Source organism: Podarcis filfolensis, assembly GCF_964270895.1.
Source record: "Podarcis filfolensis genome assembly, chromosome: 6".
NCBI lineage: Eukaryota > Metazoa > Chordata > Lepidosauria > Squamata > Lacertidae > Podarcis > Podarcis filfolensis.
Window position 1 is genome coordinate 44,616,896 of NC_139609.1, and position 25,265 is coordinate 44,642,160.

Genomic DNA, 25,265 nt, shown 5'->3' on the forward strand with positions numbered 1-25,265 from the left:
GTGTGTTGTCTGTCCAACAGATATTGTGCTGTGCCACAAATACTAGTTAAAAATAGGTATCCTGATTGTCAGACTGTTACAAATCATAGCACTGACTTTGGTGTGCTCAAAATTTGTGGCTCAAGGAGACCATTCTAGGCTGGATTGTGGCCCATTGAGCTGCTTCAGTTATTTAGAATTGGAGCTTCTAGACCACAACAGAGAATATAATTCTGTTTTTTACTCTTGTAAGGCATATATGAACTTGAACCCTTGTATGCAGTAACTAAAATTGAAAGAAAGTACCGTATTTTTCGCACCATAGGACGCACTTTTTCCCCTCCAAAAATGAAGGGGAAATGTGTGTGCGTCCTATGGTGCGAATGCAGGCTTTCGCTGAAGCCTGGAGAGTGAGAGAGGTCGGTGTGCACTGACCCCTCACGCTCTCCAGGCTTCGCACACCTCTCTGCAAGCAGCGGGAGCCCAGCGCTGGGCTCCCGCTGCTTGCGGAGACTTGCCTGCATGCCGAAGCCTGCGCGCACTGAACTCAGCGCGTCCAGGCTTCGCGGACCTCTCCGCAAACAGCGGGAGCGGTCCCGCTGCTTGCGGAGAGTTGCCAGCATGCCGAAGCCTGCGCGCGCTGAGATCAGCGCGCCCAGGCTTCGCGGACCTCTCCGCAAACAGCGGGAGCGGTCCCGCTGCTTGCGGAGAGTTGCCAGCATGCCGAAGCCTGCGCGCGCTGAGATCAGCGCGCCCAGGCTTCGCGGACCTCTCCGCAAACAGCGGGAGCGGTCCCGCTGCTTGCGGAGAGTTGCCAGCATGCCGAAGCCTGCGCGCGCTGAGATCAGCGCGCCCAGGCTTCGCGGACCTCTCCGCAAGCAGTGGGAGCGCTCCCACGGCTTGCAGAGAGCTGCCTGTTTGGGGGCTGGGGTCGGGGGAAGCTCGAGCTTCCCCCGCCCCAGCCCCACGCCTGGGGGAAAAATAATTTTCCCCCTTTATTTCCCCCCAAAAAAACTGGGTGCGCCCTATGGTCCGGTGCGCCCTATGGTGCGAAAAATACGGTATATTCTATCAAAACACAAAAGCATAGCCAAGAAGACAGAAAGAGCCTAATCTTGACACCTGGAAACAAACTAGAAGGGAGTTTGCCCTGAAACATACCACTCTTGGGGTCTGTTGTGGAGGCTAGGTATGTAGCAGAAAAAGACAGGATAGGGATATAGCAAAAAAACAAACAAACAAAAACTGTATAGTGAACTTTATAAAAATTGAAGGGTAGTCATTTTTCTTACCCCCACCATTAAAAACATCATGATTACAAAAACATTTTCCTGGGCATATTGATGTACAATATTATACCAAAGAAAACCCAAATGCCAATTTTGATTTTTAAAAAGATATATTGTTTTACCTTCTTTTGTTTACCCAAATCTAGTTCCTTAGGGTGGCTGCTGCCTACTATAAATAAAAGACTGTAATTTGAGAGCTTTTTTCTACAATTTTCATAACTGAGCATAACCCTAACCACCTAATGTTGATGGTTGAATAGAGGCCTGGGGAGGCCCAGACCACTGCTGGCTTTTGAGGCCCCTAGCCACAATAAATGCAGCCACAAAAAAAGATTGCTTATAACATGATCTTTAAAGAACGGCAAACCACAGCAATAAACAAGCAGATGAAGTGTGAGGGAACAGGACAATCTGGCACTTAAAAACAACAAAGGTGGCACCTAGCAAACATGCTTAGAAAGTTCCAAGGAAAGGGCTCCCTTTGGCTGCCACCTGACTGACCTCAGGGGGCGGGGGTCCACAAGAGGACCCTCCGACTGAGTTCGCCTATAAATCAGATATACCAGCTTCACAGATTACTTTGAGGGCTCTGCTTTGAACTCTAATCTTACTGCATTTTCCAGTAAATTACCATTTGTAACTTACAATATTATATGTGACTAAAGTTATTTTATTAAATAGCTTTCATCCTGCACCTTCAATCATAACAGTCCTAAGAGCAGTTTGCAATCCTCTAAAAATCCATAAACCAATAAAACATAAATTGGAATGCAATAAACAGCATTCTGCTACAGCATTGGCTAAAAAAGCAACAAAACTCAGAAAAAAGCAGGAAGACATCAACCTACGTAAGCTGCTGTGTTCAAACAGCATTACCTTCTTTACCTTCTGTCCCATATTTATTTATAAAATATTATATACCACTATATATAAAAAATATCTAAGGGGTTTCTGCTAAGTGATAGAGGAAACCAAGTAATGCAGGTGCCACTACTGAAAATACCTGACCATGCATAACTTCCCTACCCCAAAAAGCAAAGGGATGTGCAAGAGGACGTCTGTTGATCTCAAATGTGTGGCTGGATTCACACAGGGTCCTGCACTAAACCACCACGCCACAAATAAATTTCTATGTAGATAGTTATCTGTGTTATTTACATAATTATGATTCTTTCCATGTTTCAAGACTGTATACTTTTTTTCTCTTCCTAGAAACTAAACTCATAGCTAATCTTTAAAAGGTAAAAATGATAAAATCTATTTTGTTTGTATTGCTGAATGCTGAATGCATTTGTTGTTGTTTAGTTGTTTAGTCATGTCTGACTCTTCGTGAACCCATGGACCAGAGCACACCAGGCACTCCTGCCTTCCGCAGCTTGGTCAAACTCATGTTCATAGCTTCGAGAACACTGTCCAACCATCTCGTCCTCTGTCGTCCCCTTCTCCTTGTGCCCTCAATCTTTCCCAACGTACAACTACAATAAACTTCATTAAATTTCTGCATTTTAAAAAATATAAACTACCCCAAGACAATTCATCCATCCAATGAAAATTCTAGAAACTGGCAAAAAAGAATTAAGTGAAGAGCAAGAAATAATAATTATTTTAATGAAGCATAAAGCTCCTTGTTACAAGCAACTGATTTCTGCACTTCAATTATTGCACAGCATGCTCCCTCATTCCAGGATAATGTCTTAGGGTACAGTTCAGTCTGATGAGTTTAGTGGCTCATCAGTGCTGCTCTTCACTTGGTTCCTGTCCCTACCAGGTGTGATAAATTTCATTTTATCTGGCAAAAGTCCCATATTCAGCCTCATTGGAAAAGAACATGCAGCAGTATAGTTCAAATCCAAATCTCCAAGGTGCTTCACATGGACAACCCCAGCTTGTACCTCTTTAATGAGGTACAAGCTTTTGTGAGAATAAAAAATTCAGGAAACAGAGTGCAAACAGCGATAAGATTCACAGGATGTGGTGTGGAGTATCAGAAGCAGTTGCATAAACAGAAGTGCTGGTCTGAATGCATCCTTAGAAAGTTGTTTTGTTTTGAAGTGGAAGAAGGGAAGGGTCTACATAAAATTCATTGTTATCAGGAGCTACTCCTGAAAATCCAATAAGTCACGATTTACACACTAGAAAAAAATGTTAATTTTAAGCACTGCAAATTGAGAAAGTGCTGTGTTTGCCGAGGACAGCAGAAAGGTTGCACAGCCTGGTCTGGAAGTCAAAAGCATTTGTCTGGAGAAAGCGGCAAAAATAACTCATTTCCAAGGGGCAATGAACAATACTACAACAATGGATGTGGCCCCCGCTTAATCCCTGCTTCCTTCCAAATCCCAGCAGCCTTTCTATGGAAGTCTGTTCATGCTTCCACCTGCCTTGCATATTAACTGTAGATTTACAGAAATTGCTTCTTGGACTGAAGAAACCATTCCTGTTAACAACAGCCTTGCCTGGGCAATACAAAATATTGTGCAAAGCAGCCAAATTAAACACTGCCTGGCAGGACTGGCTTTACCACGAAGCCAATGGGATAGAGTGGCATCATTTTACCCTGTAGACGGGAGAAAGTATTTCCTTCCTTAATAGTTTATTTACTACTGCTGTTTGCTTGCTCCTCTCCTCCACCCACCCCCCAACTCTGCCATCAGCCAGTGATTGTGTCACTTCAGGCAGGAGAGAACAAGCCAAATCAAACAGCCGAAGTAGCACATGAATCAGGCCACAGGCTGTTTCTCCATATTTGTGACATGGTAACTATGAGAAATGGAACCAGTAACTCATTCCACATTGGAAGCTACTTAAGTGAAGAGTGAGGGTTATGCCAACATTGTTAAAATTGGCTAAACTGTGTAGAAAGTTGCCTCACATAAACAGCTTCCTAAGTAGAATGGCACCCAGACTATTCCAGTGTTTTGATAGATGCTACCACGCTGCAGAAGTATGCATGCAACAAAAAGCAGGAACGGAACCACTGCAGTTACCCTGTATGCAATATATCAGAAGGGCATTACTTCCTTGACTGTTTAGATTTAATCATCAGCTTTCACTTTTACAGAACTATATCTGAAACCTCAGATATATACAACTCTCTTACTAAGCATAAAATCTACCTTCCAAGTATCATAACATGGGACAAGAGTGGCCAACCTATTCAGGTGTTGTTGGGCTGTAATTCCCATCATTGCTGATCAGTGGTTGGGCTAATGGGAGTTGAAGTCTAACAACATCTGGAGGATCACAGAGTTAGCCAACCTTGATTCAGGGTCTCTAGAACAAATTGGCTTGGAAAAACCCAATAACTGCTTTGATGGTGTCAAAAGCTGCTGAGAGCTCAAGGAGAATTAACATTGCTACATTTCCCTGTCTCTCTCAATAGATGTCATCATACAGGGTCATCAAAGCAGTTCCTGTGCCAAAACCGGACCTAAGCCCATTTGAAATGGATCTAGAAAGTTGATTTCTAGAAAGCCTGGATCTTTCCAAGAAAGCCTGGATTTGATCCATGATTTCACCCCCTTCTTTACAGTATGCATTTTTTAAAAAATGGCTTGATGATCAGACTACTTTCAGAACAGAAAAGTACATTATTTCAACATTTCTGCAAAGTTGTTCTACAACCAACAGTTTATCAGCTTCTTTGGATGATACTGGGGATGCACAAACAGAATCAATATATACAAACCGCACAAATTTAAAGTAAAGAATCAGTGAAATGAACAAATCCCTCCCTTACATTCCTTCAGAACAGAGTTGGCAGGAATTCCTTGTTTTTGGAGATTGCAGCCAGGGAAATAGCATATAATATCTATGTACAGTATGTCCCCACAACAGTTGATAGTTTAGAAATGTTGCCATTTGTGTTTCCTACAAATTCACTTTAATGTGAAAATTGTTTCTGTTTGAGGAGCATATATACGATCCCTAGGATTTTTACAGACTGAGCATCTCCATGCTGGTTGGCCATATGTCTCATACTCATTTAACCTTAATCAACAGATGGGCATTTCTGGCAGATTAATGCCTATCTACATAAATAGGGAACCATGTGTGAGGGATCACATTTGGAGAGAGGCCATAGCTTAAATGATAGAGCACATACCTTGGAAGCAGAAGCTCCCAGGATCAATCTGTCATATCCAACTGAAATATGCAGGTAGAAAGATCTTTGCCTGAGACCCTAGAAAGCTGCAGTCAGAGTAGGCAGTACTGGCTCACTAGATAAATATTCTGACTTGGAATCAGGCAACATTCATGCACAATTCACTCTCAGCACCAACCTAGTCCAAATATTTCCATCCTTGTTCTTGGGACTATTTTATACACTGTAGGAGTTACCATCTGATATGTGTGCCTGTGGAAAATTCTGCTGTTTCTTATTTAAACCAGATCACCCAACTTCTGTCCAAGATGGAGGTGAAAGTTACTTAAGTGTTTTGTGTGTAAGACCAAACCTCCAAGTTCTTCCCTTTTAAAATTGGCTAGATATCTTGGTGGGGCTTTTTTGGCTGCAACACTACTATTGTTTAGCATTATGTGCACAAACTGGAATAAGCCTTAGGCTTGTATAATCTCTCATCTCTCTCTGGCCATGGCAACAAGATCTGGAGCTGACACTTCTATTGTTAAAATAACCAGAGCCCCCTACTTGGAGGGACTCAGCAACAGCAACTAAGACACCATCCATTCTATGAGGATCAATGACCAAACAAGACAAATGAATGGTGTGGTATGGTGCTACACAAAATGGACCCCATTTACCCTAAAACATTGCATATTGAGTTCATTTTAGTTCGCTAGAAACAGAGTAAAGTAGATACAAAAAAACCCCCACTCCTTGCTTGATTAAAGCAATTACCTTGTTAATTGGTAAGGCTCCAAAGTGGACTGTCCAGATGTAAAAGAGGGAGGGGTTTCTGCACCTTTAGCAGCAGTCATGCAAGTTACTCCTGCTGAAATTCCCTTTTCGGCACAACCAAGGTGCCCTAGTTTATCCCCTAATCCAAAGATGTAAAATGTTTCTCTCAAATTACAATAACAATTTCCCTCACGGATGAGAGAAGTAGACACTCCAATTTTACCATACAGCTTACAAAAATTGGTTTTTTGTTTTGCTTATTGCAACAGCTGAACAGCAACCAAAAAGCACTTTGTATGTTGAATAAAATGTGTTTACACTAATGTATCTGATATGGGAAGCATGTACAGTGGTACCTCGGGTTACATATGCTTCAGGTTACAGACTCCGCTAACCCAGAAATAGTATCTCGGGTTAAGAACTTTGCTTCAGGATGAGAACAGAAATTGTGCTCCAGTGGCATGGTGGCAACAGGATGCCCTATTAGCTAAAGTGGTGCTTCAGGTTAAGAACAGTTTCAGGTTAAGAACAGACCTCCAGAATGAATTAAGTTCTTAACCCGAGGTACCACTGTACTATATTCCTTTTTGTGATAACCCAAAGCTTATCCCTGCTGTGACTGTGCATTTTCAGTTTCCAGGGCACAAGTCCAAGAGTGATCTCATTCAGAGCTCAACCACTTCTAATACAGAATATATGTTTGCACTAAGGACACATGCAAGAAAGAAGTATATTCACTCAGGTGGTTGATAATACTTTTTAAAAAAAACTTCCAAAAAACCTGGTCACTGGTATTTTTTATTTTTTTAAAAAAGCTGTGCCTGGAGACAGATAATCAGGTTGTGTATCCATTGCAGTGACCAAAGGAGGAATGACTGCTGAGAGGAGAGCAGAAAGAAGGAAAGCCATTGTACACCTGCATCAGCACAACCAGACACCTTCATCTGCCCCAGCTGCAACAAAACATGTCTCTAGAGCCAAAACAGGTGCTGTGTAACTCTCCAATGGTTTGACTTCAGCTGCAAAGGGACATTCTTCCATTGTCTGCCGAGACAGAGAGATGCCAACTCTAAAAACACAGATTGTCTATGTTCAAGAAAATATTTTCTTAACTGCTAGGATGGTTAATAACATGAACTGTGAAATTCCTGGTTCAAATATAAGACCAGTCTACCTTTCACTGCTGTTGTAAGGAATATCAGGTCAATGTATGGGAATTGTTTTGTGTATTTATAGGGCAAAGCAATATGCTGTATGCAAAGGGTTAAGTATCTAGCTATATTAGCATATAACCAACATACTGTAAACTGGGTGGATTAGGACTTTTTTCAGGTTCTAAATAAACAGAGCATTTCACTCCAAACTTTAGGTTTTGATCAAACATAAGAACTGATGACATTTCTGATGGGAGAATGGCTACCGCAGCCTCTGATCTCCCACTGGTTTGAAAGCTGACTGTTTTGAGTTCAGAAAGTAAGACTCAATTGCAAGCTAGCAAAAAACATAACAAAACCATTTTCCCCAAAATACAAATACGTTATATTGCTAAATTTGAGAAAGGTTTATTTATACACACAACGTTCCTTTAATATCATGCATGCTAGATTTTTAGTTTGCTGTAGATTGGTTAAAGAAGGTGCTTTTTATATGAACACTCCTATATTTTGATAGTGTTTAGCACAGCTGAGATCAAATTATGATCACTACTTTTCCTAGCAAGTAAACCAAAATTATCATGAGAATATTTTAATGCTAGCCAGTATCTCTCTAGCTGTACCACCTGAGGAACAACATAAATGCAGTCTGACATCCTTCACAGTGCATTTAAATACACTTAACCAAATTCTGTATTTTAGTAAAGTACCATAGAAATGAAGCTATTGAAACTGAGTTTTGGAGGATGATTGTTTAAGAAAAAATAATTATCATCATCAAAACTGTTGGGCAAGATGCACATAAGAAAGACACTGCAGTTCTAAAATCACAACCCAAGTCTGCTGACTCCTAGTCCACTGCCTTATTGCCTGAATTACTCATTGTAGGCTGCTGTAATACTGCACTATGAAAATATCATTGCCAAAGCACTAACTGGAATTTTATCTAAAGGAAACATAAAACAACTGAAAAAGCTGATTGTTCATTCTGGTCCAGAATCTAGCTAATGCTGGGTGTTCCTGGTTAGATCCTCAGGGTATTATGTAATGCTTCCCATAGATCAGTTAGAAAAATGAAGGCATCTCAGAAATCGGCCACCAACGGAGCCCTGCAGAATAATCTTATCATTTCTCTTGCAATCAAGAGGGCAGGAGGGAATAAAAACTAAATAAATAAAACCAACCTCCACAATACTGCAGAATCACCCATGTGTTAGGCCACAGATCAACACACACAATACCACCATACCTATGAACCAGAGACTTGTGATTTTCATTTATTAACTGCAGTAATGTCAATAAATCTTGCCTGTGAGTCCTGGAAGATCTGCTCCTGGGAAAGCAGGGTCCTGACTGACTCCACTTACAAAGGCTGAGGCTGCTGGAGAGACAATACTGGCTGCCTTAGTCATCAAGGTCATCAAGCCAGAGCCACTATTGGCAGTAACAGCAGAAATATATGTTGTATGTTTAAGATAATATTTTATTCTCTCGCCAACTATGCTGTTTCAAATGTGCAGTTTATTTGACTTCCTTTAGTAATGTTTTCTTTTGCTATGTTTAATTTTTTTTGTTAACTTTGCTGTGTTAAATGTGCATACTGTACATGGCCTCCTTTGTATTATTTTGAAACTTATAAAGAAATGTGATAAAGAAATGAAATGAAATGAATAAAAATAAATAAAAGAGCACTCTTACTCTTTTAAAAAAACAACACACCCACCAAGAGTTACTTCCTGTATTATTTTTCACATATGGGATGACTGTCAAATGTCAGTTCTGTGACTCTTGTATATACACATATATAGATTCAGAAAGTCTCAAAAGAATTCCTGTGTTATCGAGTTCACGAATTAGTGACTTGTACTAATTAAAAAATGGTGATATGGAAGTAACTTGAGCAAGTCATGTCATGCCTGCAATAAAACATGAAAGAAACTCTATGTGACATCAGCTTGGAGGCAGAAGATGCAAAGTGTTATGCCAGTTTCAAGACAAAGTATTGGACACAATTTAAACAGACCACCACAATGCAATATGAAATTGCATTACAGACAATTACCGTACTAAAAACCTCACACTCATTAATACCCAGAAGTAACACAATATACCAATATTGCTATGCTGGCTACTCAGCCTAGCACAGATGTGGTGCTGGTTCCCTACAACCATAGCTTGCATATTAAGAATCAGTCTTAGGAACATTTACAATCCATCTCTTCCCAGTGTGAAATGCTGCCCTTCCCCTCCATGGTTGTTCTGTGTTTGCACCAACTGATCAGAGAAATGCAAGGGGAAGTTTTGCTCACGTTTTTCTAAACAACATAGCATCCTGCACCACAGAATACATGGTGCTGTTTAAATTTCTTTGTATACATATAGGGGCTTGTTGGCTTGGGACTACTTGTTAAGACTAGTCAGTGTCCTAGTGTGTACAAAAAGAGCTCTATATCTTGGCAATGAGAGCTATATAGTATATTTCAAACAATGCTGTTATGTTATGGCTGCTAGAGAACGAGTATAATGGGGCTATTAAACCCCAAACCAAAAACCAGTTCATCTTATACAAATTTATGTGTTAATTATTTATAAGATTTTTACCCTGCCCTTTCTTCCTTAGGAGCACAGGGCAACTTACACTAATAAGCAGCAAAATAACTAATCATAGGGTGCTCAACACTGGATCTATTGTCAATTGCAGCTCCCCCATTTAGCAGGCACTGCGTATTACTTCAAAATGCAGTAAGCCAGCCCTGTTCATTTATCTGAGTCAGACCCTGGACTTCTTCCCCAAAATCGTTCCCTGATGGCACAACTGTGTGATTTGTGGTTCCACTTATCCCACACTTAGTCCTAGTAGTTCCAACATGACTCTGAAAGATGTAGTTTGGTGACTACAGGCTTAGTCAACTACAGTGGTGCCCCGCAAGACGAATGCCTCGCAAGACGGAAAACTCGCTAGACGAAAGGGTTTTCCGTTTTTTGAGCTGCTTCGCAAGATGAATTTCCCTATGGGCTTGCTTCGCAAGACGAAAACATCTTGCAAGTTTGTTTCCTTTTTCTTAACACCGTTAATACAGTTGCGACTTGACTTCGAGGAGCAACTCATAGAACGCAGTGTACATAGTAGCCTTTTTTGAGGTTTTTAAAGACTTTGGTGATTTTTGAAGCTTTTCCAAAACTTCTTTTGCAGCTATTTGGTAAGTTAAGCTTTTAAAACTTTTTTGGGGGCTTTTGGATTTTGGGTTGGGGTGTTTGGAATTCAAGGACTTGGTGTTGGGGAGGGGTTTGCAAGAATCTGGAAGCTTGTGTGTGTTTTTTCTGCATTTTTATGATTTTTTGTGACCATTGGGGGACTCTGCTGTTTTTTTTTTTTTTTTAAATCTGGATTTGAATTTCTGTGTGCTGGGTGGCTGGGGAAACAGCTGCGGAGGGGTTTGCAAGAATCTGGAAGCTTGTTTTTTTTCCTGCATTTTTATGATTTTCTGTGACCATTGGGCCACTCTGCTGTTTTTTAAAAAAAATTCTGGATTTGAATTTCTGTGTGCTGGGTGGCTGGGGGAACAGTTGGGGAGGGGTTTGCAAGAATCTGGAAGCTTGTGTTTTCCCCCCTGCATTTTTATGATTTTCTGTGACCATTGGGCCACTCTGCTGTTTTTTTTAAAAAAATCTGGGTTTGAATTTTGAAATGCTCTTTACAGTATGTGTGACTTTAAAGAGCACTTAATAAACTCTTGTTGTACCAAATTTGGCTTTGTTTGGACTTTTTTTGACCATAGGAACGCATTAATTGATTTTCAATGCATTCCTATGGGATTTTGTGCTTCGCAAGACGAAAAATTCGCTAGACGAAAAAATTCGCGGAACGAATTAATTTCGTCTTGCGAGGCACCACTGTATCTTGTTGCAGGCATTTTGGCACAGTATCAGTCCTGCAATTTGGCAGCTTGTCATTTTAGATATCTTATCTTAAATAGAGGAGTGACTGAGAATAGCTGTTCTGTATTAAACTACAAGGAGAATGTAGTTAGCCAGAATACAGTTGTGCTACCAAAGTTGGAGTTCAGCCAATACATCTTGTTGAAACATAATGAGATTTTTGAAGTTCAGTCAAACAACAGTATCACTTCTGCTGTAAATTCATTGTCCCTATATAAGAGATTACGATAGAATAGCTGAGTAGATTACAGTTTCTTCCAGCAATTCAGCATCAAAGTGGATTAATAAACTACCTGGAACAGCCATACAAAATAAAATCATTAATAACCTTTGTTTTTCACTCATTTTGCCTCGGGTATGTTGGGACACCAGAGCTTTAAAGCAGGCTATCACCCTATTAAAGAAAATAAATACTGGAACTGTTTTCAAATTGAAGGGCAGCATATAAATTCATAAAATCAATTAAACATGTTAGAGGTAAGGACCAGGATGCTAAATTCTCTTAAAAAAACAACTACTACTCTAAACTCTACAGTTTTCTTAGTCCTTGAGCTATGCTGACACTATGATAAACAGGGATGAGCAGGACACTAAGTAAGTTTTCTGAACCACTCGAGCACCTCTGAATGTAAGTGATGACACAGACAATGAAATCTGAAGAGCCCACAAACCAAATTAGGTTTGTAAGACATTTGGTTTAGCTCATTTTTAAAATAATACTGGAATGGCAATCATATGACACAGTTTTTATGCTCAGAGTCCTCAGGGACTGAATGCAGATACAGGCACTGTGCAAACCTGGCACATGGCATGTCTCTCTGCATGCATGGAGGTCACTGCATTCTGTCTTCCATGCACAAATACAGCAGGAGTGTGCTCTCTGTACCTAGAGACTCGGAATTAAGCATTTTCTGCTGTATTTCCCCTAGAATAGAATTACATTTTTGATCAGTATAAATCATTTGCTGTGAAAGCAGACACAATTTCTATAAGTGATAAAGCAAAACTGAGCATCGTAAAAGCACAATGTGACTTAAGCATTTTGAAAACAAAGCAAAGCTCCCACTCCCCCACCCAAGCCCAACCCTTTCCAGCACTCCACTATTTACCAAAGTCTGTTGCTGTGGAAACAAATCTACTGTAATAAATGACAGTTTTGAGAAGAGAAGGAAACACAGCCGAGTCCCATGACAGAAATGAATGATGTTATTGTAACCATCGATGTCTCGTGAGTTTATCACCCGCTTACATACATCAAAACAGATGCAAACACCCTCTAAATAATCTTTCACCAGCGTATGAAGACCTGATGACACACTTACTGTAAACTGCCCAGAGATGCTTAATTATTGGTGAGTATATAAATAGGGACGCGGGTGGTGCTGTGGGTTAAACCACAGAGCCTAGGACTTGCTGATCAGAAGGTCAGCGGTTCGAATCCCCGTGACGGGGTGAGCTCCCATTGCTCGGTCCCTGCTCCTGCCAACCTAGCAGTTCGAAAGCACGTCTAAGTGCAAGTAGATAAATAGGTACCGCTCCAGTGGGAAGGTAAACAGCGTTTCCGTGCGCTGCTCTGCTTCGCCAGAAGCGGCTTAGTCATGCTGGCCACATGATCCAGAAGCTGTACACCGGCTCCCACGGCCAATAAAGCAAGATGAGCGCTGCAACCCCAGAGTCTGCCACGACTGCACCTAATGGTCAGGGGTCCCTTTACGTTTATATAAATATTATAAATAAAAACAATTTCAAATATTAGTATTTTTACCCTTCAGGATCATACTCCAAAAGTAATGTCCTTTTCCAGCACATGGTTACTGGAAAGCTTGTATTTACTGCCAATGTCATACCACACAGTGAAAGCGTGAGAACAGTCAAAAGAGCTGACTTGCAGCTAAGGGAGGAGTGGAACCCTGAAGGAACTGAAAATCCCTCTTCCTATGAAGAAGCCAGAAAGAGCTTGCCCACGTCTATCTCATACAGAGGGTGAACAAAGACAACCATTAGGCAAGTGATAATCTACCGAGGTGTGCATGTAACCACTTTATAAGCTGGTCATAGAATCATAATTTGAAAGGCACCCTGAGGATTATCTAGTCCAACCCCCTGCAATGCAGGAATATGCAGCTATCCCTTACGGGGATCAAACCTTAAACCTTGGCATTATCAGCACCACGCTCTAACCAACTTAGCTGTCCAGCTGTTGTATTGTCATTTGTATTGTCCTGCGGAGTAGTGAGGAATCTTGTCACACCTCTGAACCCAATCATAAATCTAGGAAAGCAGAGGAATGGCAAGATTCTCCTCACCAGCTGGCAGGGTGATAAAAGAGAATACAGACAAAAACCAGCTTGTTAAATGGTTATTCACTCATATTCACTCACATCCAGTACTGTTCAGGACACAAGAAATAATGGAACTTTCTCATGGTAACCTCTTGATGGGATTACTGAAGGGGTTGGGAGCTGTTGGCCCTCCAGATATTGCTGAACTACAATTCCCATCAGCCCCAGCCACCGTGGCCAATGGCCAGGGATGATGGTAATTGTAGTCCAGCGACATCCAGATTTCTAGAGCCCTAAAATTTTGAAGTAAAAAGTGATATAAATATTTAGAATAAATAAACTACTCCTGAAGAACTGCTATAGATCTTCAGTGTAAATAGAGCATGAGCAAAGAGCATATAATTAACAAGAGAACAATACTGAATCAGGATTTTGAAAGTCTGCCTTGAAAAATAATGGTAGGGGCTTTTCCCCCTAAAAAGCAGCAGCAGCTTACTTTAACATAACTGATTGGCTTGATTTGTCCCATTAACCTACTTTGTGGCATCCAAGTGAGATGCCCCAACATTGCACAAATACACAAAAAAAAGTAAATCGTATATAAAAACAAAGGTGGCTAATAAGTTCCCACTATTTCATCTTTATTTTTAATTTTTTCCTATTGAAATCTACCATACAGTCTCACACATACACATCTGGCATTTAACAGATATACTTTATGACTACAATTCTCTGAACATTATGAATGGGTAAGGGCAGTTTTACATAAGGCTCTCTAACCTCCCTCTAAGAACAGGCCCGAACCCTTAGGGATGCTCTTTTCAGTTGGCAAGAGAGGGAGAACTTTATGTATATAAATGCTGGGTCCAATCAAGTTCACTGGAATGTGACTTTTTCCATTACTAAGCCATGAAGTTATTGAGCTGGAACAGCTGCAGAAATTGAACTTTTATGACATCAGAAAGCTTCAAACCTCAGAAAGTTGAGCGCTAAAAGTGGAGCTGGAAACAACAAAAGCTTGAATAAACTGCCAAATATAAAATAAGCTAGTTTCTAAATGACAGTTGTTCTTCTACTCAGAGTTCATAAATTTAGTATGATCAAAAGGAATTTCATGAAACAATCACCCTGAATGGGCCTTACTCAGACATATGGCATTTGTCTGAAATGTTACCCTACCTCACCTACTAACAACTACTCAGATGCAAGTCCACCGAGTACAATGGGGTTTATAACCAAAGGATTACAGTGGTACCTCTGGTTACATACTTAATTCATTCCGGAGGTCCGTTCTTAACCTGAAACTGTTCTTAACATGAAGCACCACTTTAGCTAATGGGGCCTCCCGCTGCTGCCGCGCCGCTGCCACGCGATTTCTGTTCTCATCCTGAAGCAAAGTTCTTAACCTGAAGCACTATTTCTGGGTTAGCGAAGTCTGTAACCTGAAGCGTATGTAACCCGAGGTACCACTGTACAGCCAAAGTGATGTACACCATTCAAAGGGGGGGTATTGTAGTGCAGAAAGGGTTAAAGCGAAGGCCCAGCTGTTACACCATCCACAGCACCATTTAATAAAATTGTACCATGTTACTTGGTTAGAATAATGTGCTTCCAAGAACAAACTGTATTGTTTCTAGAATGTCTATTACAATAAGAAGTGATAGTTGCACAAGTGTGAAGAGCGACTTACTGGATGGTGCCTGTGACCTCATTGGTGAGGAAAGACAAACTGCACTATTTCTCTGTTACGGCAGCACCATATTGCCACCTTAGGAGAATGCAGTTTTACTATATCACTCAAAGGAATTACCTCATGTAAGTCTTTCAAATAAATAGGAACACCTGCAAGGATACCCCATTCTGGTAACCTTTCTTCTTTGTAGATTTTTCTATTTAGTCCTTCCAATGTATTTTACCTCATGTCTTTTGTACAATAGTTGTTAGAGAATGAAAAATGTGAGCGTTCCTCTTCTGTCCCACTCACCCCTACTTCCAACCTAGGAACAGGACATTGTGCTAGGTAAAAGTTAGCGCTTTGTGTATGTATAAAAACACAAAGGAAATGATATAAGTATTAGGGGAGACCCTTGCTAACACATTAGGTTTGCAAGTCCAACCTGAATATGGATATGGCACCTCCAAAAGAATCAGTCTTGGCATTCTATGTTTTGGAAGAATGTGCTTTTGCTGTTAAAGTCAGCCTGGTACTGGTGGCCACAGCCTAGTTATGACACAGTGAATAATACATAAAGGTATTGTAACAAGAACAGGAAAGAAATTAGACTCACAAAAAAATATTTAAAATCATGACCTGATCTCCCTAGAACTTGCATAAATCAATATAGCCTTTAGATTTTTTTGCAGCTGGAAATGCCATAACAAACATCACCATGGGTGCAATCATATGCCCACTTACCTGGCAGTAAACCCCTTTAACTTGATAGTTTTCCTTCTGAATGAACATGTACAGTATTGTTCTGCATATATATGCAATGCTTTTCTAGGAATTGATGGCAGTTTTTTAGGCTGCAGTCTTATGCTCATGGACACTGAGTTAGCTTAATGTACTAATTAGGACATACTCCTGAATGAAACATGCACAGGATTGAGCTACATTATCCCCTTCATAATGAAATATGCACTGGTGACTCTGGTTTTCAGTTATTATAGCCTATTTAATTAAAAGCTCCTTATGTTTAAGAGCCAGTGTTAAAGTACTGTATCAGATGAACCAGATCCAGCAGATCAATTATGTCAAATGCAATCTCAAAGTCTATTTTGATAAAGCAACACTATTTCAGGTATTCACCATATAGTTGAATTAAACACACACACACGTTCAATTAAAGGAAAAGCATTTAAATATTCAAGTTGAAACTATCAGTATGTATTCAACTTTCATATATTTGCCAAAATTAAAGTGTCTGCAACAGCAACTGAACACATTTCTCCATAGCTCTAATAATTTTCAAGCTTAGCTCTAACAATGGATTCACCATTTGTGCCACAACAAAGAACTATTTCAAGCAGCACAGCAAAGCACACTAGCAATAGTTGTGGCTTCCAGGCACAGGTGTACCTGGGACACCACAAAGTGTGATGAGCCCTAACTCTGGCCAACAGGGGGAGCAGCAAGAAACTAGCCAGACAGGTTCCTGAATGCCAACAGGCTTGACCACAGCAGGTCATGACAAAGCCTGATATTATATGACCTTGCAGGTCAGGCACACTTCTTTGATTTAAGCAGAACAACTCAGCTTCCTGCCTTATATTTCCCACTCTCAGCTTTTCCCAATACCCATATCATCTCCAATGACTCAGTAGGAACCTGACATGACAAAATATCATTATTATAGTATTGTCCCAGGAGATATTTTGGTTTGGAATCACGCTATACAAGCTAGCTCATGTCATCATACTTCACCCCAACATTTAGTATGATGGGAGGAGTTCTTTTTCCAATTCCTTCAAAATCCCAAGTCTTTATGTAGCTTTACTGTTACACCTGAAACTAATCAAAAACTATTTCTAGGTTGTTGGATAACTTTTATTAGTTTAGTAAAACATTTGTGTCTCATCTTTCCATTCATACAGAGCTCACAAACAGCCATCTGTATCAGGCTAAGAAACATGATTTCCTTTACAATTGCTTAGCACTTAAAGGAACCATAAAATAATCCTTTGGGATTATTACTCTTTGTAAGCACATTTACTTGAAAATTTAAATTACTTCCAAATAAATGTGAATAAGAGGGAACGCCAAAGTGGTGCATGTGAATACACAAGCATGCACACAAACCTCAAAGGAAAAAGTTCAAGTCAATCAGAATAGATTTTTTTTAAAAAAAAGATAAGTAATTTGGAATTAGTTTAGAAAAGCACTGGTTGGAAACTATTTCCTTATAGACAAATGAAAACGGCGTTTCCGTGCGCTGCTCTGGTTAGCCAGAAGCGGCTTAGTCATGCTGGCCACATGACCTGGAAGCTGTCTGCGGACAAACGCCGGCTCCCTCAGCCCATAGAGCGAGATGAGTGCCGCAACCCCAGAGTCGGTCACGACTGGACCTACCGTAATGGTCAGGGGTACTTTTACCTTTACTTTAAGTATGTTAAGACTGCAGCCTTCTACTTACGCATCTTTACCTAAAAGTAAGTTTCACTGACTTCAATTAGACAAAATCCTAAATAAGTGCACATAATTGCAACTGTGCAGAGCCTATCCTATTCATGTTTATTGAGATAACCTACTGAGTTCAATGGAATATACAGTACACCCAGGTAATAGGAAAAGCAGCCTTATATAGTAATACTCAGAAAGAAAAAGTATCACTGTTTTCAGTGCCATCTGCTTCCCAAAAGTGTGCAAAGTTACGCACAAGATTCAGATATTGGTGATCCTTCTATAACATCCCTGCATTCTCTTCTTTTGAATCGTCCAAACAATCCATCAGAGCCAACCTATAATTATCATCTAAAACACCCGCAGGTGACCGATATAAATTAAATACTTCCTGTAATTTTGTTAACTATGAATTATTTGAATATTTTGAATGACTTTACATCCTGATATTAAATACATGGAAGTAAGTCCTTGCAACATGATAGTTGTGAATGTGATCCTGATTAATGTGCATGCCAGATACATGGATGCACCCAAGGTAAAAATGAAAAACGCCAAATGAACAGTCTCTTGTACATGCAGATATAACTTCACTGGATGACTGCTAGTGTTTTTAGGAGCAGCATTTTATCAAACCTCATTCCAAAATACCAAGGCTGCAATCATATGCATGCATACTTCAGTTGGAAATGTATCTCATTGAACTCAATGGGAGTTCAAATGGCCTGGTCTACATGTCACATTAAAATCATAGTTAAAAACAAAATATGGTTTAATGTGAATGTGCAGTATGCTTTAAAAATTCTTGCTCCACTCCAATGTTTGAAACACAGATATATAAGCTAGGGACCAAATGGCACCTTTAATCAAGGTTACAGTCGCCAAAATTGAATGTCTAGTTGCCATTTTGGGGCAAGATGGCTCTAAAGTCTTATTTTTCAAATGATGAACTGACTGTGGTTGATTATCAGTTAAACATCTGGCTAGTGCAGATGACAACCTTGAACTAGGATAAGAACTTTGAGAACTTAAAGAAGAAAAGTCACTTGAGCCACATATATATTGGCCTATTCCTGTCCCTTTTTCTTAATGGTCGCTTGGACCATTCTTAACGTAAGAATATTCTTCACAACTGAGCAGGGCAGTGGGGTGGGGTAAGTGAAGACAAACTACAACAGTTAACTATAGTGTTGTTCACTGCTCCTGTCCAAACATCAGGAGTTAAAGTTTTGCAGGACCTCCTCCATCAGCTTGAACAGCTCCAAGTCTTGGCTTTCCCAAGTGAAAGCAGGCTGCGCAAGCAGGAGGAGTGAGAGCAGCAGGGACCAGTGCAGCCCCGCCACAGGGATCAGGCGATGGGGCAAGCAGGCAGGTGAGCAGCTGGCCTCCAAGCTGGGCTCAGCACAGCTGCTTGTAGCAGGACGCCAGCCCTGCCTCACATAGATGGAAAAATGTGGGGTGGTACATAATGCTCTACAAAAGATGCAGTTTTCTGCTGCTACGCAACTGCGCAAATCAGCTGGCTTGCAGAAGAAGAGACTGCCCTTTCGCTGAAGCACTATGGTGTGAACAAGGTGACTTGCGCCATAGCATGGCAGCAAAAAAACCCACTGCTGTGCACCAGCCTGCCAGATGGTGGAGATATTGGGCGCCATCCTGGTGCCCAGGCATCTTCACTTGGTCGCAAGTGGCCGAAAGCCAAGCGCAAAAAATTCCTGGGGAATTTTGAACATGGCTCCACTCCTGCTGTATCACCAGGAAACAAGTGACTCTCTGGCTTGCTGTGATGCCTGAACATGGGTTTGTGGTTTGTTTTCCCCAAACACATAATTGAGAAGTAAAGTAAGCCAAAATTCACACGTCACAACAAGCCAGACTGTCTTGTTTTCCAATGGGTCAGCAGCGGACAAGCAAAGGGAGAACTTTTGAGCCGTGTGCACCTTGCTTTTTTACATTAAACCATTGTTTGTTTTTATCTATGATTTAATGTGCTAAGCTTACCAGGCTTATGTTTGAGATGAGGGTGCAAGTCACATTTCAAGATTCAGTGCTTGCTAAGAAAACATCTCATATCCTGTAAAAAATAAAGTGATGGGGGGGGAAGAATCAAGACTTCCGTTATCTTAAATAAAATATGGAAATATAATTGCTTAGAATCCAAGCCTTATATCTTCATAAAATACTTCATTCTGTTTACAGCTGTTCTAATACCAAGGAATAAATCTAGATTAATACACTGTTAGATGTAAATCAATGAGACAAAAATAATTTATTGTTTCTCCAAAACAAAAACAAGTGTGTTTTTCTGGTTATAAAATGATCGCAAATACAGATTAAAATTTCTTCATATATTTTGACATCAGCAAAAATATTAATGAAAAACAATAAAAAGCTAACAATCCCAATTCTAAAACTTGCAAATTCATACCAGAGAGGACACAAGGGAAAGAGAATAAGAGAAACACCCAGGAGTAAAATGTCATTGCCCTGGCCTGCTGTCAATCACACTTGGGAGAAATAGGATCTACTGCCATAAGAAAGTTCAAAATTAATGATTGGAGTTACTGCTTTTGCATATAATGAAAGGCAGAATAAAGAAACTGAGACAAAGATAGTGTGTGTGTGTGTGTGTGTGTGTGTGTGTGTACAGTCTTCGCCTTAACAAGGTAATGAGACAAGAACAACACCAGACAGTGATGTCACCGCATGAAGAAACAAAGGAAGCTGCACAAGCTGAAAAGCTAGAACCCCTGTTCTGTGGCCTAAATGAAGAAACTATATCTGAAATCGTAATTTTAAAATGTCATAATTAAATTATCAGGTCCAGAAAAACAGTGTCATCAATTAGGTGTGGAACATGCTTACACAGAGGTAATCCCCACTGAAATTTGGAGCTTGCTTCCAAGTAGAAATGGTTACAATCTGTTTTATTCAACCCAAGATGTAGTTCTGTTTTATTTTTGTTGCCGTTATTTATATTTTGCCTAGTACAGTGTTCCAAGCTCACTTCTGAAAGCTGTTTTCTATATATCTGCCTTTTAAAAAGGGAGCTCGGCATATTAAAAGACAAACACAGCAGCATTTTAACGCTGAAAATCAGACAAGAGAGGCACAGAATCAGAAACAAAGAAAGTCTCCCCCATCAGGCTGAAAGGAAGAGGTTCAGCTTCGAGAGAGGTCTGGCCAGTTGTCAAATTTCAAACCTCAGGAGTAGAATAAGCACTGGGGTGGGTAAGGTGGGGGCAGATGGGAGACCCCCAATTTCTGACATGCAACTCATGAGGTATAAGTATTTTGGTTAATATCGATTCCTAGCCGCTGCATAAATGACACAAGTATGAGGGATTTTCATTAAAAAAACAAAACAACACCCCCAACAAAACTGTGTACATCCACACAAATATCAATAAATGAAGCCTCACCCAACCAGGTTGTCCTGTGTTTTGGGGGGTTTTTTTGTAGCCTTCCCGTCCACCTTTTAAATTCCTCTCCTTCCCCACCCCGCAACCCCAGCCCCGGGTTTGCCCGTCTGACACGCGCAGCCGTTCTCACGACGACCCCGACCTCCTCTCAATGTGTTGTGTTTCCCCCCTGCCCTTCTCCTCACCCCCCAACACACGGTACCTGATATGGCGGCGGCGGCTCCTGATCCGGCTCAGTCCCATCCCCATAGCTGGCCCTGTCCGACTGGGACTCGTGCAGCAGGGAGATGTCATCCGAGGTGGGGGATTTCAGGCAATTCCCCATCTTCCCCAAAGGGAGGTGGGGGGTCTCCTCCTCCTCCTCCTCAGAGACACAATGGCAGCTCCGGGCGACGGCTTTCCTCCGGCCTCCCCTCAGCAGCAGCAGCAGCAGCAGGAGCCCAGCTCAGGAAGCTCATGCCAGCCTGCCAGCCTGCATAAGCAGCTTAGCCCCGAGTCGGCTCGCCCCAGGGACCCGCTGCCTGCCTGCCCGCCCGCCCGCCTCCCCCTCTTCCTCTTCCTCGCCGCACTTCGGCGGAGAAATGGCAGCGGGGTTGGGAAGGGAGGGGAGAGCGGTCTTAGCCCTCGGCCGCCATCAGGGCCTCGGCAAGGTGCTTGCTTAGCCCTCCGGCGGGGGAACGGGCAGGGGAAGCGGCGTCGGCGGCGTCCAGGTATATACACAGAGCGCGTCTCCTCCCTCAGCCGCAAGCGCGGTTCTTCTTCCTGGTCACCAGCCTTCTGCGCACTGAGCTTTTGTCAGGCAGGCCTCTCTCGCTCCGGAGCTCCTCCTCCTCCCCTCCCCTCCTTCCTCCTCTCGCCCTGATGTCTACAGACCCGGCTTCTCTCGCTGCGCGCCTGGCCCCCACCTTCCCCTCCGAGCCAAAGGGAGAAACAAGCACCTTCAGGATCTGCGGCGGCGTTGAAACCGGCGGCTTTTTCCCTTCGCCAAAGGAGGCATTTTGCCCCGATATGCTTCCCGTATTAAGTTCCCGTCAGATTACGCGTTTCGTTCTAAAAGGAGGGCCTCCCCACCCTCCCGACACAGCTGTAGGACTTTTGTCTGGAAGGTGTAACGTTGCATCCCCTCAAATAAGAAGCAGCTGGCAACCTTTCTCCGTTAAGACTGTCGTTTTAATTCAGGGCAACTGTAGGGAGCCCGATCCTATGTATATACTTCCTGAGAAATCCCGAAGACTTGCTGCCGGATAAGTATGTTGGAGATGACAGCGTTAACATGTTGGCTACTTCCCCAATGCGCTGACAAGTGTTGATTTCCCCCACTGTGTTGTTAGGTGGGGTGCATATTCTAATTCAGACTGGTAATGGCGAGCATAAAACCAAGAGACAACAATGGTTTTGTATTAACTATTAAAAAACACTAGTGTTTATAACAAAAAAAAAATATTGTGAGACACCAGAAATTATTCTCCAGCTTTGTTAATACTGTATTGTTGTAGGTTGGCAGGGAGCAGATTTCCCTAAATGGCTGAGTGTCAGATCTTCCCCATAATTCCTGAATTTAGTAAAAGTCAGAATTAATCAAGGTTTGGTTAAACTTTGCCAGACACGGACACCTTCTGGATTTAGTTATGCTAACGAGCCAAGGCAGCTCTGCAGAGCTAGCTGGATGGGCCATTAATAGTGGACCAAACCATCAGAGGGCAAAACTGCCCTCTGCCAGGTGAGGGAGAGTAGGACCTCTTTGCTGGGTGCTAGTGGCCAAAGGCAAAGGCCAAGTTTAGAGTTTCAACTCTGAATGATATTGGCTCTGAAGGAGGTTCTTGAGTCTGTAAGCAGGGAGGAGGAGGAGGGGCAGAACTCCATGTGATCTGGGAATGACAGTCAGGAGAAGCGATACACAGAGCAAGGCTTTTTGCTGTTCTTTGAATCAAATGCTGCACTTACGAAGGCCAGACCTGCTTGGAATGTGAATTCTCACAAATTAGCCCTTCATCTGGGTTTAAGTTGTATATATGTACAAATAAACCATATATCATAAAGATGCCAGTCTCCACTGTGTCTTATTCCCAAAGGAAACACAAACCCTGGGTAAATGCCTAGAATCCCTGAAGTGCACCACTCAGCAGAAATTGGGGTGGTTTTGACCTATAAAGCCTTATGTGACTCACGACCACAGCACCTGAAGGATAGCCTCTCTCACATGAACCAACCTGAACCCTGTGTTCTTTACCTGAGGCCCTTCTCCTTGTGCTCCCTCTAAGGGAGGTGCAGAGGGTGGGAAGACAAGGACGGGCCTTCTCAGTAGTGGGTCTCTGTTTATGGAATGCTGCCCCCAGGGAGGGAGGCCTAGCAGCAGCACTGTTTTTAAACACCAAGCAAAAAACATTCTTATTCACCCAGGCCTCTGGACTGTCATAAGCCAGTGGTCAGATCACCGCCTCTTTCAGGATGGATTTACCCCTAGACTCATCTGGTTATACCATTTCAGCAAGTTCTAGCAAGGCAAAGGGGCAAGGGGGCAAGGGGCAAGAAGACACATCTGCCACATTGTCCTAAGCACCTTATCTGCACCGGTAGGCTGCATCCACCAAAACTGATCCCATAATGCTGCAACAGACATTGCACCTCAGTGGAGACTGCAGTAGATATAGCATCAATATTGCTATAGAGGTGACTTTAGCCTTGAAGTGCCTTGCAAAGTATTCACAGTGGGTTTCCGAAGAGTCTAAAACTCTATTCCCTGGAGTAGGTGTTAGTAGACATTTAGCAGGCTGGCTACTATCTTTGAAAGTGGGAGGCAATCCACTTCACTATTGCTAGTAGGATTTCAAAAATGGCTTCAGTTCAGTTCGATTTGGACGTAGGCTGCTTGAGACCAGATAGAAAAAAGTAGCATAAAAACTTAAGCTGGTCATCTCAGTGGAGGTATTAGTACCAGTCATATGCAAAATAAGGACAGGTTATGTCATGCTAAAAAATAACCCACCCCATATTTCTACTACCATAAGCCAGGTAGTAAAAAGACTGGAATTCAAAATTGTGTCTACTCTTTATAGATCAATTCTGAGACTATAGCAAAAGGCCACCTTAAGCACCATCAAATATATTTATAAGCAATTTTAAGGAGAAGGGAATCATATTTTGCCTGCAGTATGTTATCAAAGTTTCAGACTGACTGTCTAGAAGAAAGGAACTGTCTGAGAAGTGACAAAAGACAAGGGGCCTGTTCGTTCATCAGAGATCACAGGATGAAGGGAGATCACCATGCTGAGATTCAACATTGTTAGTTTGTTGCCAAGGTGGTTCTTAGGGCTGCTGTGGGTTGTCTTACTCACCCTCTCCATCAGCCCCGCAATCTCCAAGAATTAAAAGTCTACCCTGCAAGAGGCTTGACAGGCCTCCATCTGATCACAGATCCCCTATCCAGCTGAATATATACATTTTCTACTCCCCATGTGAGAGGGCAAGATTTCAGTAATCCATTTGATTACTTTGTATGGCTACGATATGGCACTGTGTACGAAGGCTAGCACAACAAAACTCGACAACACTTTGCACCACAAGTTAGAACATAGATGGAAGGCACAACCCTACCAATGTCAGTAGGAACACAATATTCTCCCCCCTTGTGTTAATTTAACATGGTGACCACAAAAATATTAACTCAAAAACATGAGTAATTGTTGAACTTCAACAAGTATTGCAGTGACCTTGTGAAAATTCTATGTAATGAACAGCACAGGTAAAGATGGCACAGTATCATACACAGGTATCTGTGATTCACCAAGGAAAGGGAAAGAGACACACACAAAAAAAAAAACAACAGTGAGAAAAGAAGCACTGAAGCAAAAATAAAGTTCTCAGACCATGTGCAACCAGTGGAGCAGCAGCAATTTGCCAGCACCAGACTTCCACTGGGCCACTGCTGCCACACATACCGTAAGTTGATGTACCATCATGATTTGTGTTTTGAACCAGAGTGTGTTTTGAACCAGAGTGTGTTTTGAACCAGAATGCCACTGGTTCATGTCTCATGGCCTCGTCCTGGTGGCCTTGAACTTCCTAGGTAGCTTTAAGCAAGTCACTATTCTCTCTCAGTATATTTCCAATATGACAATACTAAAATAATAACACCTTCATTGTCATTGTACAGCCTGTGTACAATGAAATTAAATGAGCCTTCCCCCCCAACACTCAATCTCTTATCGAACAACACACCACC

At 41.7% G+C, this 25,265-nt stretch overlaps 1 protein-coding gene and 1 long non-coding RNA gene across 2 annotated transcripts in view; one reads left to right on the forward strand and one right to left on the reverse strand.

Annotated features, from left to right (window-relative positions):
* RNF11 (ring finger protein 11) overlaps positions 1-21,901 on the reverse strand; it is a 29,666-nt gene extending 7,765 nt beyond the window's left edge. Inside the window, exon 1 of the mRNA XM_083619627.1 lies at positions 21,246-21,901. Within this exon, the coding sequence (XP_083475753.1) occupies positions 21,246-21,368 (123 nt within the window). The 5' untranslated portion in view covers positions 21,369-21,901. The remainder of the gene's footprint in view (positions 1-21,245) is intronic.
* Positions 2,197-8,991, forward strand: LOC310765092. The gene is made up of 2 exons (XR_014549439.1): positions 2,197-4,796; positions 6,984-8,991. It is a non-coding gene; the product is annotated as an uncharacterized lncRNA (long non-coding RNA).
* Positions 21,902-25,265: the final 3,364 nt, after the last annotated feature.